Source organism: Euleptes europaea, chromosome 1 (assembly GCF_029931775.1).
Source record: "Euleptes europaea isolate rEulEur1 chromosome 1, rEulEur1.hap1, whole genome shotgun sequence".
Lineage (NCBI taxonomy): Eukaryota > Metazoa > Chordata > Lepidosauria > Squamata > Sphaerodactylidae > Euleptes > Euleptes europaea.
The window spans coordinates 23,973,806-23,992,949 of record NC_079312.1 but is presented as its reverse complement, the minus strand read 5'-3'; the positions used below and the strand labels follow the sequence as shown (position 1 = coordinate 23,992,949).

Genomic DNA, 19,144 nt, shown 5'->3' with positions numbered 1-19,144 from the left:
TAAGGCCCGCAAAATCATTTTGTCTGGCCCTTTCTGGGTCCTGGCAGATCTCTCGCTCAGAAGGATCTAAAACTGGTGATCCACCCCCTCCCGCGGACAGGAGTAGCCTCTATTTAAGGCAAATGTGAGTTTTGCTGAGAAAAGGAACCTTCCCCCCCCCCTTGCAGAAGAGTCATTAGCTATTGAGCTGCTAGGACCGCCCAAGAAACTGTATTAACCCTTTCCCACCCAGGCTATGGAGAAACATATTCCCTCTGTGATACAAGAGGGCTGGGGGCAGAAGTGGTGTCAATGGAGGGGTCAAAGGGGGCAGGGGCAGAATGCACGGGGGAGGGGGACTTCTTAGCCAGTGTGTCCTCATTTCATCCCTGCTGGCAGAGGTAGCAGGAGCCGGCTGTAGAATACGGCCCCGACCATGCAGAACAGGAGCAACTCCAGCGTGCCGCTGGATGGCTATGCCCGGCAGGTGCAACAGAACATCCTGTGCCACCAGACGGGCGAGGGCGCCACTGGTTGGATGCCTACCTGCTTGCCTGTGCTCAGGGGCGGGGGTCATCTGGGGCAGCTGCCTATTTGGGGCTTGGTCGGCTAATTTTTAAGTTGATAATTTTGTATGGCCTGCGAATGATGTTATAAATATCCAAATGGCCCTTGGTGGAAAAAAGGTTCCCCACCCCTGGCTTAGGTGAAGGCAAGCAGGGGTCCGGTGCATTATGAATACCTCCACAAGTGTGTTCCGTATGGATCAGAAGCTCACGCGATGCACATAATAATCTGGGTCACCTCACAACTGGTTTACTGCAGATCCACTGTTCTTGTCTTGAGCAGCTGGAGCTGGCAATACCTTGTTGGTTCACATATGCACAGCTTCCTCCTCCAAGAATTGTAAACCTGAAGTGTACAAAAACGGAATTGTAATTTTTGGTAAGGGGGGTGATTTTCACCCTTCTTCAGCTGGTGGAAAAGTGCCATCAAGTCACAGCTGACGTATGGTAACCCCAGAGGGGTTTTCAAGAAAAGTAAAAACAGAGGTGGTTTGCAATTGCCTGCCTCCATGTAGCAGCCCTGGACTTCTTCGGTTGTCTCCTATCCTGCTTAGCTTCCAAGAGCTGATGAGATTGGGCTAGCCTCAGACACAGACCCCTTCAAGCTGGCTCTGGGAGACCCTTATCCCCAAACAGCAGCACTTCAGTGGGAAGGTGGAAATGAGGGATCCCTGTTCCACTGCTGGAAATGTCTTCCCTTAGGGATTTACCACAGGCCCAAACTTGTATCTTTAAAATTCTTTAGAATAAGTGGCTCTACATAGCTCCTTCAATGCCTGGTTACAAGGTTGTTCTTGTGTTTGAGAAAGAGTGCGTAAATAATCCTACTTTGCTAAAGACATGGATATGTGGTGAGTACTTTTGCATAGGTTTCAAATATGATACTAATGAATGGTACTATGCTTCAAACTTTTTAAAAACATCAGGCTGAATAATAGACCACCCTGTTAGAAGTTAGCAATAAAAAATAAATTTGATATAACTAGGTGTTGGGTTTTGTTTTTTACTGTTTCAAAGAGCACTTCTTTCAAACCACTACAGACATTCCTTTCAATTGTATTTTGCAGTAAGTATCAATAATGGTACTAAACTGCCTTAGGAATCTAATCAAAATGGCTCCCACTTTTTGTATCTTAATAAATAAAAGCAGTTTCATTGAGTGAAACTAGACATGAGTGGTATAAGACATGCATTTTCCCCTTTTCTCCGCACCTTAAGACATTTCTTCAGGCATAGCTTTTGTATTTGATCAGCTTGGGGTTGCCATGCTTCAAACTGGTTGGGAAATTCCTAGAGATTTGGGGGTGGAGCCTGGAGAGGGTGGGGTTTGAGTAATGCTGTTCACAAGACTGCATTTCTACTTTTTCTTGGTTTAATTTTGGTTGAAATTCAGTTTAAAATGTATGAGGGATGTAGAATTACTACATACTCTTAGAGATGTTATGAATGGCCCTAACTATTCCATGGCCAGCATTGCTGAATAATGTAGCAGAACTTCTGCTTTCTGGACGTGGACTGCTTGAAACATACAAAAGAGAGACTCACCAACCATTGAAAATAGTACCATTGGTCCATTTCCAGGGCTGACTTATGTTTCTTTGGAGGCCAATCCAGTGGTCTGCATCACCTTTGTAGCGCAACATAAACTCCTGAAAAAAGAAAAGCATGTACACATTACTGATCCCACTTTGGGTGTGCACTATTTGATTCTGTACAGATATTAAACACATGCAGATCATCTATAAGAGCCTTATCCAAGATGGTAAGATGCAGAACAATTTCAAGCTGGAAAATAAAATTAGGATGAAATGTCAAGAGGGGCTCTTGACATTTCATCCTAATTTTATTCTGGAAATCATTGATGAAGAAATAAGATTACTGGGGTCCCGTCCCGAGAGCATATTCAGCCAGTGCTCCGTCATCTGCACTGGCTCCAGCTGGAGTATCGGATCAGGTTCAAGGTGCTGTTTTGACCTTTAAAGCCTTACATGGTCTGGGACCTTCATATCTTCGGGACCACCTCTCCTGGTATACCTCGGAAGAGCATTACAATCTGCTGATAATAATCTACTGGTGATCCCCAGCCCTAAGAGTGTGCAGCTGTCTTTGATGAGAGCCAGGGCCTTTTTGGCCCTGACTCCCACCTGGTGGAATGCTGTCTGGTGACATCAGGGCCCTGCGAGACCTTAAAATGTTCTGCAGGGCCTGTAAGACAGAGCTATTCTGCCAGGCCTATAATTGAGGGCAGCCACGGATCTCTCATCTGCTGACTTCCCTATCTCTCCGCCTTCTGTATTATATGCTGGATTCCATCTGAGGGGGTGGCCTGCCTGTCTACTTGCCTGGTTTTTTTTTTTCTAAAATGTTATTGTTTTCTTGTTTTTAAATTTTTATGGCTGATATACATTTTAAATGATGTGACCCGCCCTGAGCTTGGCCTCGGCTGGGGAAGGCAGGCAAGAAATCGAAAAATAAAATAAAATAAATAATAGGATTGTTTTCCCTAATAAAAGGTGATTAAGACAATGAAATAGCTTATAAAGGGCATGATCAGAACTTTGTTTTTAAAGCTGGCCAGGGAAGGTAGTTCCTTGACCTGATTCATATTTTCCTGCCAATTCACACCTGTAAGCAGCTTGAATAACCCAGCTTAAGCGGAGCTTGTCAGAATTTGGGAGCTAAGTAGCATTGGCCACAGTTAGTACCATGAAGGGAGAACCCCAAGGAAGACTGGAGTTGCTATGCAGACAAAGGCAATGCCAAACTGGCAATGCCAAACCACCTTGGCTTCTCTCTTCTCTGGAACACTTTGTGAATGGGGTCGCAGTGAGTTGATTGCAACTTGATGGCATGTACTTCTTCACACATGTGAGGTAGTCGCTTATTTTATCCACATGATCTCACTCATGTAGAATGTCGCATAGAGAAATTCCACTGAATACCACGCTGTCCAAAAAATAAGTCTGCGGTTGCTAGTAGCTATTTGTCTAATTAGCAGCCAAATTACATATTTCAAACAGTTTCCACAGACATAACACTGAAAGCATATGTGGGAGGTCACAAATATGATTAGGGCCAGGGGTTCCTATATCTTTCCATCTTACCAATTCTACTCAAAACCACAGACAAAACACACCCACTCCAAACTGCTTTTCCACCCAAAAGAGAAGAAATGCAGATAATATCTTTTTCCAAGTATAGAATCATAGAGTTGGAAGGGACCACCAGGGTCATCAAGTCCAACCCCCTGCACAATGCAGGAAATTCACAACTACCTCCCCCACACCACACCCCTAGTGACCAGAAGATGGCCAAGACGCCCTCCCTCTCATCATCTGCCTAAAGTCATAGAATCAGCATTGCTGACAGATGGCCATCTAACCTCTTCTTAAAAACCTCCAGGGAAGGAGAGCTTACCACCTCCCGAGGAAGCCTGTTCCACTGAGGAACCGCTCTGTTAGAAAATTCTTCCTAATGACTCTAGACGGAAACTCTTTTGATTTAATTTCAACCCGTTGGTTCTGGTCCAACCTTCTTGAGCAACAGAAAACAACTCGGCACCCTCCTCTATATGACAGCCCTTCAAGTACTTGAACATGGTTATCATATCCTCTCAGTCTTCTCCTCTTCAGGCTAAACATACCCAGCTCCTTCAACCTTTCCTCATAGGACTTGGTCTCCAGAAACCTCACCATCTTTGTTGCCCTCCTCTGGTCACGTTCCAGCTTGTCTACATCTTTCTTAAATTGGGGTGCCCAAAACTGAACACAGTACTCCAGTTGAGGTCTAACCAGAGCGGAGTAAAGCGATACCATCGCTTTGCGTGATCTGGACACTATACTTCTGTTGATGCAGCCCAAGATTGCATTTGCCTTTTTAGCTACCGCATCACACTGCTGACTCATGTTCAGTGTTTGGTCTACTAAGACCCCAAGATCCTTTTCACACACACTACTGCTCAGACAAGTCTCCCCCATCCTATAATTATGCATTTGATTTTTCCTACCTAAATGCAGAACTTTACATTTGTCTTGGTTGAAGTGCATTTTATTAGTTCTAGCCCACTTCTCCAGCCTAGGTGGAGGTGGGAAAGCAGCTTGAGAGGAGAGATTCTGAGCAGAAAAACAGCCAAAGAAAACTTTCATCTCCTCCTCCCAGCCTGCTGATCCTCTGACCTAGTCTCTGCTTTCAGTTAATAGAAAAGTGGTAAGGAAGAATCATACATAGTTTTCCCCACAGAATTCCCTTCAACTGCTCGCATCATGTACAGATAGGGTTGCCAGGTCCCTGCCACCGCACACAGGCTCATAAGTAGAACAACATTTACTAACAATAATCTGACTGCACTATGAAAAGAATCAACAGTACAAAGTACAAATATCCAGTTTACAACATATAAATGAAAATAATATCGAGGGAGTGGATTTCTCCTTTTCAATTTCCTTTATAAAGATGTCACCAGGTTACTTCACCAGGAAACACTGGAATTCCTCCTTAATCATGCACAGTCCAAATTGTATGTAAAGAAAAATGTCCATTTTTTAACAATGGAGTTCAATAATGAACAAACAAAACGGCACCTCCAGATTGGTGTTCGTTTCGCAATAAAACTTGCTTCATCAGTTGGTCTTTTGTCTTTTTTCTTTTTATATGCGAATTGCAATGCTATGAAGTATTTTCATGGGTACCTCTGCAAAATAACATGAAATATATCTTACCATGCACAATATAATTCATTACAACAATTGAAAATAATATATTGCTTATAAGCTCACCATGCCAAGAATCAGTGGACCTCACAAGGTTCTTCTATCTGTCTGCAGGCTTCTAAGAGCCCCAGAATTGCTAGGATTTAAGTTCATTCTGATTTATTTCTAACAGCTGAGGTTATTCCTAAAAGCTGATATTGTTTTTAAAGGCAAAGAATTTTTAAAGGAAACATGCTAGGTCGAATTCATTATTCAAACCTGCTGGATTCATTGTTTTAAAAAGATGTACAAATCTCATTTCTTGTCTACGCAGTAATCTGACAATATGCTGACGGTGATAAGGGCGAGGTTTATACTGCCATAAGGCAAAGAATAGCAAATCAGCGTTTCCTGGTGAAGTAACATGTTGACGCCTTTATAAAGAAAATTGAAAAGGAGAAATCCACTCCCTCGATATTATTTCTTTATATGTTGTAAACTGGATAGTTGTACTTTGTACTGTTGATTGTTTTCATAGTGCAGTCAGATTATTGTTAGTAAATGTTGTTCTACTTATGAGCCTGTGTGCTGTGATTGTTTAAACATAGTTGTTTTCAGCATAAGTTTGTTTATTTAGGTCCCTGCCACCGGCAGGAGATTTTTGGGGTGAAGCCTGCGGAGGGTGGGGTTTGGGGAGGTGAGGGACTTCAATGCCATAGAGACCAATTGCCAAAGGTGGCCATTTTCTCCAGGTGAGCTGATCTCTATCGGCTGGAGATCCATTGTAATAGCAGCAAATCTCCCGCCACTATCTGGAGGTTGGCAACCCTGTGTACAGAGGCACCAGTCTCTAGGCAAAGACAAAGGCAAAGACCTTTCATCCAGACACAATTGTTGCATAACTGAATCATCCTGGGACTGAATCAAGAATTACACAGCATCTCTTCCCAAAAATGAGACATTTACAGAAACAGACATCCAGACTTTGTCGTTCCATAACTAATGAGAAAGGAATGGAAGACAGGGTATGACCTAAGAGAAAAGAAATTATCTTAGACCAGGGGCCCTCAACTTTTTCGATCCTGTGGGCACCTCTGGAATTCTGTCACAAAGTGATGGGAGCAACTACAAAATGGCTGCCACAAGAGGCAGAGCCAAACTCAAAATGGCAGGGAGCAAGGTCATGCATAACTCTAACAGTAACTCTTCAGCATTTCAGGCAAAAGCGCTGTTTAACAGGATGCCTTTTAAAATGAACTTATTGGTTACAAATATTGTGGCCAATGAGAAGCCCTGCTATGCTAAAGCTCCCCCTGGCCCAACACACTTTCTAAAAATGATTGGCAGGCACCAGGAAAGGTGTTGGTGGGCACCATGGGTAGGGTTGCCAGCTCTGGGATGGGAAATACCTGGAGTTTTGGGGGGGGCGGATCCTGAGGAGAGCGAGGTAGGGTTGCCAACTGCCAGGTAGTAGCAGGAGATCTCCTGCTAATTCAACTGATCTCCATCCGACAGAGATCAGATCACCTGGAGAAAAATGGCCGCTTTGGCAATTGAACTCTACAGCATTGAAGTCCCTCCTCTCCCCAAACCTCGCCTCCTCAGGCTCCACCCAAAAAATCTCCTGCCGGTGGCGAAGAGGGACCTGGCAACCCTAGGGCGAGGTTTGGGGAAGGGAGGGACTTCAATGCTATACAGTCCAATTGCCAAAGTGGCCATTTTCTCCAAGGAAACTGATCTCTATCGGCTGGAGATCAGTTGTAATAGCAGGAAATCTCCAGCTAGTACCTGGAGGTCAGCAACCCTAATCATGGGGCCCATTGGCACCACACTGAGGACCCCTGTATTAGACTGTAGTACCTTTTAGTTGCTCTCCCCCAAAATGTCAAGTCCTCATCAGTGATGTGTATAATTTTGTGTAGTGCTACTGGAAGCTGCTTCTTCCATGGCCTGCTTATGGGCATCTAGCAAGTCACTATGGGGACCAGGAGAATGGAACCTGGCTCTGACCCAGCCCAGGTCTACTTATGGGTCAACATTATAAAACCTAGCACTCAGATGCGAAACGACATCTTCTAAATTGAGCCGGGTTTCTCTCTATAAAAAGGAGGAAACTTGTTTCAAACACAAAGATTTCTGAAACCGAAGACATTGTGCTTCTACTGCAGGTGCTTGGATTTAAATATATGTTGTGGTGGACTGAGAACTGGAGGTGTTTGTGCATCCCTACTCCCAGTATCAGCATTTACACTCAGGCTGTATTTTATGCCAAAGGAAAAACATGCATGCATGCCAGCCTCCCAGAAGCTCATGCTCAACTGAGTGGTGGCACAACTGGTCTTCCTGCCAGGCGCAAGTCAATGAAGAGCTTGGAGGGATGCGGTTCTTCCAGACGAGCATCAGCTTCAGAGAGGCTAATGATCACTGGGATCTGGACAGTATTGGACCATCACCATAAAGGCACATGAACATGTACAGAATTTCATTTCTGAAACTCAAAACTATACACAAAAATTACAATTGTAATCTGAAGCAAAATAATCCCCCCACCCATGCCAAGTGCTTAGAAATTATGTGCAGAATCCCTATGCTTCCATCTCTGGCTCCATACCAGAGGTGGAAGAGGAGGGGCCATGGCTCAGTGGTAGAGCAGTTAAAAGGATCAAGCATTAGGTGACATGAAAGACTGAGACCCCGGAGAACTGCTGTCAGTCTGACTTTGATGGACCAATGGTCTGATTCAGTATAAGGCTGCTTCATTTGTTCACATGTGCACCGTATAAATAACTAAATGCTCACCATCTCTTCTTGGGAATCAACCACAGCCAAAGTAGCATTGAGAGAAGAACAGTGCATCTTGCTAGATGTCCAGTTCGCTTCAACCTCTGCAAAAAAGTAGCATCTCCCTTGGTATCCAACCCAGCCATTTGGACAGGAGACCACTGGGCAAGTAGGAAGAGCTGGAGATGGTTCCTTTGTCCTCACTGCAAATAAGAAGCATTTCAGAAGGTGAGTTACTCTAATGAGAGCCAGTGTGGTGTAGTGGTTAGAGTGTCAGATAAGTATCTAGGAGACCTGATTTAAAATCCCCACTCTGCCATGGAAGTTTGCTGGGTGACCTTTGGCCAGTCAGCCTAACCTACCAAGCAGGGTTGTTGTGAGGATAAAACAGAGGATAAAACAGAGGAGAGGAGAACAATGTCCTCTGGGTCCTCACTGGGGGAAAAGGTGGGGTACAAATTAATTAATTACATAAATAAAATAATGGTCATACTATAGTTATTGAAAAGCATTATATTTCTACCTTGTCTAATCAGAATTTCAGGTTTCTCAGATAAACTTGAAGGATCAGTAGGTAGAATGCTACCTCTGCTCTTGTATAATATTATCAGTCTCTGGACAGTGAAATGCTGTACAGATAGGAAGAGGCTGCTCTGCATACCATTCACTGAGCAGTAGAACATTTGGAAAGATCCACTGTGCATATTTTAACTGACAGTGGCTTCCTGTGAATGCAGGTGCTTGCTCTGAAGACCACAAAAAGTTCTATTTTGGTATGTAGTATGAGAGAATTCGCAGAAAGGGGGAGCGTGATCTCAATTCTAATCTGGTTAGGGTTTGTTTTTTTTTGCGGGCAACATTTTTGACTAAAGCAGCGGTGTTAAAGATGCAGCCCGCCGAGGGCTTTTTTCCAGCCCGTAGAGCTGTGGCAGCCAGCCCCCGCTCCCCCTCCCTTTCTGGGCTTCCCGGGGCTGCAGCGGCCTCAGGAGCCCAGCCAGCGTCCCTCCCCCTTTCTGCCCCTCGCTTTCTTTCTTTTTTCTTTCTCTCCTCTCACTCTTTCTCCCTTTCTTTCTCTCTCTCTCTCCTCCCTCTTTTTCTTTCTCTCTCCCCCTTTCTTTCTCTTTTTCTCTTTGTCCCTTTCTTTCTGGACTGAGGGAGGCTCACCAGCCAAGGCAGCCCCCCCCCAGTTAAAAAATTTTTAAAATGTAATTCCAGGGACCAGAGATACAAACTTTTAAAAAGACGCAGGCAATGCCAATTGATATCATTTTTTTTACTTGATTTTTTACTTAAAATACAAACATGCTTAAAACAATAACTTACAGTATTTTCTTTTAACATGTTATTGTTTTAAGCATGTTTGTATTTTAAGTAAACAACAATATCATTAATTGCTTTTGCCTGTGTCTTCTATAAAGTCTGTATCTTCAGTACATAGCATTAGATTTTATGGTACAAATGGCTCAGTTGACCAAGTGACATTTATGTCATATCTGGCCCTCATAACAAATGATTTTGACACCCCTGAACTAAAGTTGCCACAAGGCTCAGGCTATTTACACGTTGCTTTTTCAAAGGCCAATTTTCAAAGCAAAAGTTTAACACAGTTTAACTTATACTGCTTAGACCTGTGGTTCTCAACCAGTAGTTTGTGTTGGCAGAGAATGCTAAGTATGCAGAGAAGGTTCAGACTCACTACCGTATATACTCGCATATAAGCCGAGTTTTTCAGCCCAAAAAAAGGGCTGAAAAAGCCGAACTCGGCTTATACGCGGGTCAATAGGGGAGGGGAGGGGTGAACTTACCACCATCACCGCCGCCATCGCCCGCGCACCTTTCCCCAGCCGGCAGCAGTCTTCCTGGGCCGGCAGGAGGCCCCTGCCGGCCGCGCCGCTGCCGCCCACGCGCCCGGGCGCCTTCCTCCGCCCGGCAGGGGCCTTCCATGGCCGGCAGGAAACCCCTGCCGGCCACGCCGCTGCCACCCACGCGCCTTCCTTCGGCCGGCAGGGGCCTTCCAGGGCCGGCAGGAGGCTCCTGCCGGCCGCGCCGCTGCCGCCCACGCGCCTGGGCACCTTTCTTCAGCCGGCAGGGGCCTTCCCGGGCCAGCAGGAGGCCCCTGCCGGCCGCGCCGCCACCGCCCACACACCCAGGCGCCTTCCTCCGGCTGGCAGCGGCCTGGAGGGGCCTCCTGCCGGCCCAGGAAGGCTGCGCCGCCGCCGCAGCTTCGCCGCCTCTCCGGGTGAGTAGGGGGTTCAGGGGCTCTTCCCCCTCCCCCCCTTGGATGGCACTGGGGGTGGGTTGGGGTGGGTCGGGAGGGCCCGGGAGGCCGGCGGGAGGACGACCTGGGGCAGGGGCCCTGCGCTCTAAAATGGCGGCCGCAGCATTGCCAGTAAAGGGAATTTCTTATTGACCCTCGGCTTATACGCGGGTCAATAAGAAATTCCCTTTTCTGGCCTCAAATTTGGGGGGTCGGCTTATACCCGAGTATATACGGTAATTAAAGATAAACCTTGGTTTTAAAGATCCATTTGCATCCCACTGCTTTCCAGGTGGCAGTTCTGTAAGTGTTTAAGTTTGTTCTGAATTAGTGCATCAGTTTCTTCTTTTGCAGCTTTTCTTCGCCTTTCTGCTTCTCTGGCAGGCATTCTTGCAATGTCCTCCCATGTGCAGGGCTCTTGGATTACTGCTGCCTTTGCAAGATAAGCAAATCTCAAAGGTGGTACTCCTTTGTTTGATCTGGCTGAGCGTTTCAGATGACTCTTTGGCCCCTTCTGGCTGAACAAGCTCTGTAGACACTTCTTATGCGCTGTCTGAGGTACTCTCATCTGCAGAGCTTCAAGTGTGCTGTCCATGGTGCTCAGATAGACTTCACCTGGCTGCCCTACTAGATTTTGCTCTGCTGAAGTACATTTGCTGCAATCTGCTTTCTCGCTTTCATCAAAGTAGACCACATTGCAGATTTTTATTGTTTCTGTCTTTGGTTCAAGGATTCTGTATCCTTTGCATCCTAGTGCATACCCTACAAAAATCTCTTCTTCAGCTCTAAGATCCATCTTTGATCGCTTCTGCTTTGGGATGTAGCTGAGCACCTTTGAACCAGAAACTCTTAAATAATTCACACTATGTTTGTACCCATACCACTGTTCATAAGGTGTGCTATCTGTGATTTCTGGTAGGTAATCTGTTTTGCAGGTAAGTTGCAGTATTAACAGCTTCTCCCCAATATTTTTCTGGTAATTTTGCATCGCCATTTCAGTCAAGGACCTGTTCTTTCTCTCAGCAAGACCACTGATCTCTGGTGTAAATGGTGTGGTCAGATGATGTTCTATTCCACATTCTGCCAAAAATGGTTTCATTTCCCACGTAACTCCCCTCCATTATCTGCATGTAGAATTATTGGCATTCAATTAAACCTGTTGTTTACAAGAGCTATGTAACTTTTAAGCTTGTCAAATATTTGACTTTTGTCTCTTAGAAAGTTAGTCACAGTATACATTGAAAAATCATCTATAAAGGTCAGCAAATATTTGCTTCCAAATGGGGTTTGTGTCTTAAAAGGTCCAACAACATTGCTACGTATCAATTCCAGGAGATGCTGTGTTCTCCCACTACTTTGAGCCTTGGAAAAACTTGGTCTGACACCTTTTGCCTTAACACAGATTTCACACTTCTCTGCCAGGGGGTATGCAGTGATTTGAATATTCTTAGTTAAACTCTGGCTTTCAAGTTGCTTTATTGCATTAATGTCTCTGTGACCAAATCTCCTGTGTCACTGATTCAGGCAGTTTCTATGATCTCATCTCTTAACAAGATTGGCTTTCTGCCTATATGCATCAAGATAATATAATCCATCCTAATTTTTTGTTCCTTGGGTGGTCACACCTCTTCCTTCTTTAATATGGCATTTCTCCCCAAACGTGTAATCATTCCCTTGTCTGTTAGGGAACTTATTGAAATTAAATTGTTTACAAGCATGAGTACATAAAGGCAATTTGTTATGCAAGTTTCTCTCACCTGTCCTTCCAGTAAGAGGCAATTAATGGTAACATCTCCAGTCCCCATTGCTTCTAAAGGCTGATCATTAGCCACATATAATGTATCCCTTTTACTTTCATCCCAAGTGTCACATAAGCTTTTATCACCACATAAATGGGATGTGCAACTGCTATCGATAATCCACATATTTGATTGCATTCCTCCTGGTTTTAATATGAAAAATTTATTTGATAGTCTGTTTCTCTCTGGGTCTGGTAATGGCTAACACTATTTGCAGCTGGGGAGGGTCCTGAGTAGCATTTATGACAGTTTGTTTGAGAAGGTGACTATTCCCTCCTGCTGCTTCTTGACCAGTACTGCTGCCTTTCTTTCTGTGTCTGCAAAGTGTCTGTCCGCTAACTCTGCTGAGCCTTGGGGCAAGCTGAGTCTGGGCCACCTTAACCTTTGTTGACAGAGTATGCGGAGTACACAGAGAAGGGTCGGACTCACTGATTAAAGATAAAGTTGCCTTTATTGAGGGAACTACATTTTAGGATAGGAAAGCTGAGAGACAGAGCCTCTAGCTGTCTGTCTAACTGAGAAAGGCGTGAGAGGGTAGAATGACTTCCAAGGAGGAAATTGTCCCCTAAGAATATCAGTTTAAGGACAGACAAGAGGTGTGAAAAAACGTTGGAAAGATCTCTAACCTTTACAGCCCTAACTAGCTGTCCACTTTCCCGCCCCTGCTGGGTCTTCTTCTCATTCCTTTGCACGCTAGACATTGCAACTCTTCCAATAGTTTGTGCAGCACCAGTGGAATACAGAAGCCGTCCTGGTGGGACACAGGGTTTTCATAACAAGAATTCGCTCTCCCTCAGTCTCCATATCCAACTGCAAGTGTGATATGCCATCTCCTGCCAACTCTACCTGCCATGGATTATCCATCTGTGACCTATGGGCATGCTGGTAGTAATAACAGATTGACTGTAAACATATAAAGACTACAGTCCACAATAGCCAAGCAGATTAGCCTTGGATTTCACATTAACAGATCACTTCAGGATACAATGGTTCCATATTAACATACCACACCCTCATTAGCACATTATCTTGATACTTACAAGACAATGATTAGCACATTACCTTTGGTACTTTTTGCAGGACAATGATTCAGCTCAAACCCAACCCCTTTCTGACTATATATTACTCTTCCTACACACTTGACACTGAGAGACACTGTCCTTCAGTGTTACTCCTCTGAAGATGCCTGCCACAGCTGCTGGCGAAACGTCAGGAAAGAAAATATCAAGACCACGGTCACACAGCCCGGATAACCTACAAGAACCAATATAAAGGGCCCTCTTGGGAAAAGTAGGATTTTTATGTCTGTCATGGTTCTTTGACAGAACAATTGGTGGGTCATAGAAGAGGGCAGATTCAGAACTATTAGTTTAGATAATTGGTATGGGCTCAATGACCTACTTTAAGTATATAAAAGGATGCCTGTCCATCCAGGCTAATAGTGATCACAGAGAGAACTAATAAGTGACCTCTGGGGAAGAGAACAAGAAGTCTGAGATAGCAAACTGGTCAAAAGGAATTGCTGCTTGTAAGACTTAAACCAGTTCATAATCAACAGAACACAGTAGGGCTGTTGATTCGGCTCGGCCCGAACTGAAAAACAGCCGAATTTCCCCTGATTCGGTGGTTTTTAGTTAGGGACGAACCAAACTCAAAAACGGTGGGCAACCGGGGGGGCCGAATTCAGCGAGTTCGGGAGTTCACGAATAAATCCGGCAAATTCGGCCGTCAGTAAGCAGCATAACCGTCAGTAAGCAGCATTCTCCTCCCCCGGCCAATAGGTGGCCAAGCTGGGTCTTCTTCTGGCCAATCAGTCAGGATTGAGTACTGGAGGAATCAGCTGATGTGCGGCCCGGCCAGGGAGAGAGAGAGAGAGGGAAATCCTTGTGTGTGTGTGTGTGGGGGGGTGCTTGCTAACATTCACTCCTTTCTGTGGCTGCAGGGGGTGTATTTTTTGGGGTACAGACACAAAACATTCAGCAGAGATTCAGACAAGCCTTCTTAAGAGACCACCCAAGTTTTGTAAACATTGGGTCAGGGGGTCCCGAGATATGGGCTCCCCCCCTTTTTTCTTTCCATGGCTGCAGGGGGTGCATTTTTGGGGGTACAGACCCCAAACTTTCAGTGGAGCTTCAGATGAGCCTTCTTAAGATACCCCCCGAGTTTTGTAAACATTGGGTCAGGAGGTCTCGAGATATGGGCTCCACACCTTTTCCCTTCCCCCCTTTTCCATTTCCGTGGCTGCAGGGGGCGCTTTTTGGGGGATACAGCCCCAAACTTTCAGCATAACTTCAGACAATCCTTCTTAAGATACCACCCAAGTTTTGTAAAGATGGGTTCAGTGGGGGCAGAAATATTGGCTCCCCCCCTTTTCTCTTTCCGTGGCTGCAGGGGGCGCATTTTTGGGGGTGCAGATCCCAAACTTTGAGCGGAGCTTCAGACAAGGCTTCTTTAGAGACCACCCAAGTTTTGTAAACATTGGGTCAGGGGGTCCCGAGATATGGGCTTTCCCCTTTCCCCTATTGTGATGAATGGATCAGCTGATCCTGTGCATCTCCAGAGCAAAACGTCCCGTGCCTAATTGGAATCGTCTTGGATTACAAGTCCTCCCCAGCCCCTCCTGATGGAACAGAAGACAGCCACAGTAAGACCCCTTTGGGGGCTTTAATCTATAATTTTTCTCCTGTGTGTGTGTGTGTGGGGGGGGAAGCAGAGTCTGTGTGTGTGTGGGGAGGGAGCAGTTTCTGTGGGTGGGGGGGAAGCCAAAGGGGGCTTTTGCCGGTTCTGCCTGGGGGGGTGTTCCCCCTCGAGTCTCTCTCTCCCTGGTTTGAGGGGGGGTTTCAGTTGTGTGTCTTCAGGTTTTCCCTCATTCATAAGAGCGGTTAGGTCTATTTGGATGCTTGCTCAAAACTTGTTTTCAAATGGTGACTTAAAGAATGCATTTGGAGTCCGATGCAAAAGGGGAAATTCCACCCCTGCTCATTATGCATAGCTAGCTGCCTCTGTCTCTTTCCATGGTTTGCAAACTCCCAGGTGTCAGGTGTTGCTTTGCATAGTTGCAAAGGTGTTGCTTACAAGGTTGTGTTGCTTTTGCAGTCGTGTTGCTTGCAGTTGTGTTGCAATGCTTTGCAAACTTATCAGCTGTTTGTCGGGGCTGGGAGCTTTGTGCGTGGGCGGCAAGCTCTGCTCAGAGATGCACATTAAGGGTGGGGGGGACCCCTTTCGGGGCCCATATCTCAGCCCCCCCTGACCCAATCTTTACAAAACTTGGGGGGTCTTTCAAGAAGCGTCCTTTGAAGCTCTGCTCAAAGTTTGGGACCTCTACCCCCAAAAATGCCCCCCCAGAGCCACAGAAAGGTGCGGTTGTGTTTTTAATGGCTTTATTCGGCCGAATTTTTTCCCCGAACTTTGAATTCCCTCCAAATTGCACGGACCCGAAGCGGGGGAGTTCGGACTTCGGCATATCCTGAATCTAAACTTGCCGAATTCAGCCGAATCCGAACTATAGCGAATTTTTTTTAATTCAACAGCCCTAGAACACAGCATAATGGGATCAGTGCGACTCTTCACTTACCTGATAACAGGAGGATGGCGGTGATCAGACTGAGATTAAGTATCGCACCCACAACTGCGAAGTAAAAAACGGTTTTGCGTTTGACACAAGAATGCAACCCTGTAGGGGGAAAAGAAGTGTTGATGCTTCCCAGGTTTCAGTGTGGTTCTAGGCAGTCCTTTCAAGTAACTAAAAGAAACTGCTCCAAGCAATCTGCCCAAGACACTAACAGCATAACTTCCTTTCCTGCTAGGGTAGGATTTCTGACTGGGTGTTACATATGCTGCACCAAAGCTACTTAGGTTTAAAGTTGTCATATCAAATACTAGAACAACCCAACCCAATGTCCCATTCACTTTTTAAAGTAACTAAAAGAAGGCATGGATTTATATCAGACGCAAATCTATCAACCTACTGCAGGAAAACAGAACAAAAAGTCCTGGTACTAGGACAAGGGCTGTCAACATTATTTTGCTGACCCTGTAACAGGGCTAATTCAGCATCCTGTTTTCCCATGGCCAGCCGGATGCTTCTAGAGAAAACAGTCCTTTTATATCCCTCCACCCAAGCATCCAGATCAAACATGGCTTTTAGCTATTCAGATGTGGTAATTTCCTGCATGACATTGGGAAATCTTCCAATTCACTGTTGCCTTTGTTCAAACAGCTTCTGGGGATTTCTGAAACTAGAAAAGTGGGCTGAGAACATATACCACAAACAATTATTCCTTTGTCAAATTTCCTTCAATTGACTGAACTATTCATCTCCAGACAGTGCCCAGTGGATTAGATTTAGATCAGAAAGACCCAAATTAAAATCCTATGGAGCAATCCAAAGCAAGTAAATCTCATGTTATTAAATGGAGCATTTTCCTAGGAAAATGTCCTTAGGACTACAGCCTGATTAAGCTAGAAAGCTTACTGGGAGACCTTAGGCCAGTTATATTCATTTTGCCTATTTCACAAGGTTGTGGTAAGAATAGGAGCCCCATGCTGCAGAGTGGTAAACTGCAGTACTGCAGTCCAAGCTCTGATCACAACCTGAGTTTGATCCAAACAGAAGTTCGTTTCAGGAAGCCAGCTCCAGGTTGACTGAGCCTTCCATCCTTCTGAGGTCGGTAAAATGAGTACCCAGCTTGCTGGGGGTAAAGGGAAGATGACTGGGGAAGGCACTGGCAAACCACTTCATAAACAAAGTCTGCCTAGAAAACGTCAGGATGTGACGTCGCCCCATGGGTCAGGAATGACCCAGTGCTTGCACAGGGGACCTTTACTTTTACTCTACGCTTAGATTGTAATGAAATAATTAAGTAAAAAAGCCATTTTAATTATTCTCAATAGTATATTTATCTTTTATTAGCCACCTTTCTACCTTACTGAACTCAAGGCAGCTTACAATATAAACAGAACATAATATATGAGAATACAGAAAATACATAAGAGACCACAAATTAAAATCACAATTTAAAACACACCAGTAGGCACACACAAAAAAAGCCATCCTAAATGAAACTGTCTCCAGGTGCCTCCTAAAGTTTTAAAGTGAGGGAACCAGGTATACCTCACTGGGGAGGCTGTTTTATAATCATGGGGCTGCCACCGAAAAGTCCGCCTTGTGTACCATCAAATGAGCTTCCGACTTCAGGTGTGTGTGCTGTAATCAACAAATGCTTTTTCCAACCAAAAGAGTTAACCTATGTTCTTGCTGCAGAGGACTGAATAATCACACCATCTCAGACTGGTCTGGAGAGGACTTGGAGCTATATGAGCTAGCAGAGGGGTACCAATTCTCACCCTGTGAGTTTTAAAGGTTCCCCTTCTATAGTTTGCTTTACTGTTTGCTGCTATACTGAGCTATGTAAGAGACACACATAGATATGCTACAAGAAGCATGCTCAAATCCTAGAAGAAACACAGGATATCAATATTTTAATAATGTAATACATTGCCTTTATTGCTTGCTAGTATTCCATGTATATTGTTTGCTGTGTGTAATATACTGCGATAATTTGTAATTAACAAATTAATTGTGGGATTGACAAATGCAAGCCTCAAGATCCACTTTGCCACACTATCTTTATCTTTCTTGCATTGCCAAACACCACCCTGTGCCTGTTCTGCACCCCAGAATGTGATTGGCTGTATAACTCGGACACTTTTTCCCAACTAGCTGCAATTTGACAAAAAAGGATTGCATATATGAGGGGTACAGTTGCTGAAAATTGCTTTCCAACTGAATCAGGCACAAATAAAGGTCACAGCCCTAAAATGTGTTTCCCACTGAAAATCTACTGATGTTTAACAAAAAATCAAAAAAAGGAAAGAAGATTCAAGCAAGAGGGAATTATATGTAGACCCCCCCCCCAATGGAAAATGCCCAGGACTTTCCTGAGGAAGGATGGAAAGAAAGCACAATCAACATAGATTAGCATTCCTAGGTCACCCTAGCCACAAATTGTTAACTGTTGTAACATCAGGTAGAGACAGACATCCTGCTTATGCTTTACTTACCAAATGGAGGTTTCAAAGTGGATGTTTTGTACGTGCTTGAGCATACAGTCGTGCTTCCATTACATTCCCCATTCCATTTTATATGTGAATTCATAGCATGATTTTCCATCGCTTTCTCAATTTCAAATCCAGTCATCTTCTCTCTCATCCCAGAAGGCTACACAAACCCTAAACTGCCTTTTAGGGAGTTAACCCAGAGGTCCTTCTTATGCTGAACTTGGTATTTTCTCTTAGTGTGATTTTTTTCCAAAACAGGTGAGTGGATTACAGCCTAAAGCAGAGTTTGGTTATGTGATGTGATCAGAGAAAACACAGTGTAAATACCACTTAATGGTGTGTTTTGCTCTGACCCATTGCCCAGCCAAACTGGACTTTATATATCTTCTACTGTTGTGCTTTAAAATAGCCGTTTATAGTTGAAGAAACAGAACTAACGGGATGGCCACAAAAGCATCTGTTCCTCCTTTCTCACAGAAGTTGAAGCGCCTGTTCCTCCTCCTTTTTGGTCAGTGCCCTTGTGGAAAGAAGTCACACAACAGAAATGATTTAGTCTTTTCAAGCCTTTAATAATTTATATTTCTATTGCCTTCTACCTACTAAGAACAAATCTGTTAGAAAATTCAATAATACATCGTTATAATTTATAATCTGAGATTCTATAATAGTCCCTCAAACTAGGGGAGGGAGCCGTGAATCAAGAGCAGAGCATCTGCTTGTCTTGCAGAAGGCTTCAGACTCACTCTCTAGCATCTCCAGTTGAAGGGAGCAGGTGACATGAAAGACCTCTGTCTGAGACCCTGGAAAGCTGCTGCCAGTCAGAGTAACCGATCCTGAGTGGACTGAGGGTCTGACTCAGTATGAGGCAGCTTCCTGCTTGGTGAATCAACAAATCTGGGATGGAGCTAAAGTGATGGAAGAAATGTCTTCAGACCTTAGCCTTATGTTAAGTGGCTGTTATAGGGTCAGGAGCAAGGACAGTAGAAAGCTGGGGCAACCCATTTTAAATTGTAA

The 19,144-nt window shown here is 44.7% G+C and overlaps 1 protein-coding gene across 1 annotated transcript; it reads right to left on the bottom strand.

Annotated features, from left to right (window-relative positions):
- Positions 1–779: 779 nt before the first annotated feature.
- LOC130479659 (C-type lectin domain family 2 member A-like) lies at positions 780–18,269 on the bottom strand. The gene is made up of 5 exons (XM_056852054.1): positions 18,134–18,269; positions 15,645–15,743; positions 8,033–8,217; positions 2,091–2,194; positions 780–891 (listed from the first exon to the last, which is right to left on the bottom strand). Exons 1-5 carry the CDS (start codon positions 18,267–18,269, stop codon positions 780–782), a joined length of 636 nt encoding a protein of 211 aa, XP_056708032.1.
- Positions 18,270–19,144: the final 875 nt, after the last annotated feature.

Bases quoted from the DNA above. Each gene is read 5' to 3' on its own strand.
- LOC130479659 (XM_056852054.1), bottom strand. From the start codon at position 18,269: ATGACTGGATTTGAAATTGAGAAAGCGATGGAAAATCATGCTATGAAT. The intron at 2,195-8,032 runs GTGAGCATTTAG...TTCTTTTTTCAG, and splicing joins TTGATTCCCAAGAAGAGATG to GAGTTTATGTTGCGCTACAA. The intron at 892-2,090 runs GTGAGTCTCTCT...TGTACACTTCAG, and splicing joins GGTACTATTTTCAATGGTTG to GTTTACAATTCTTGGAGGAG.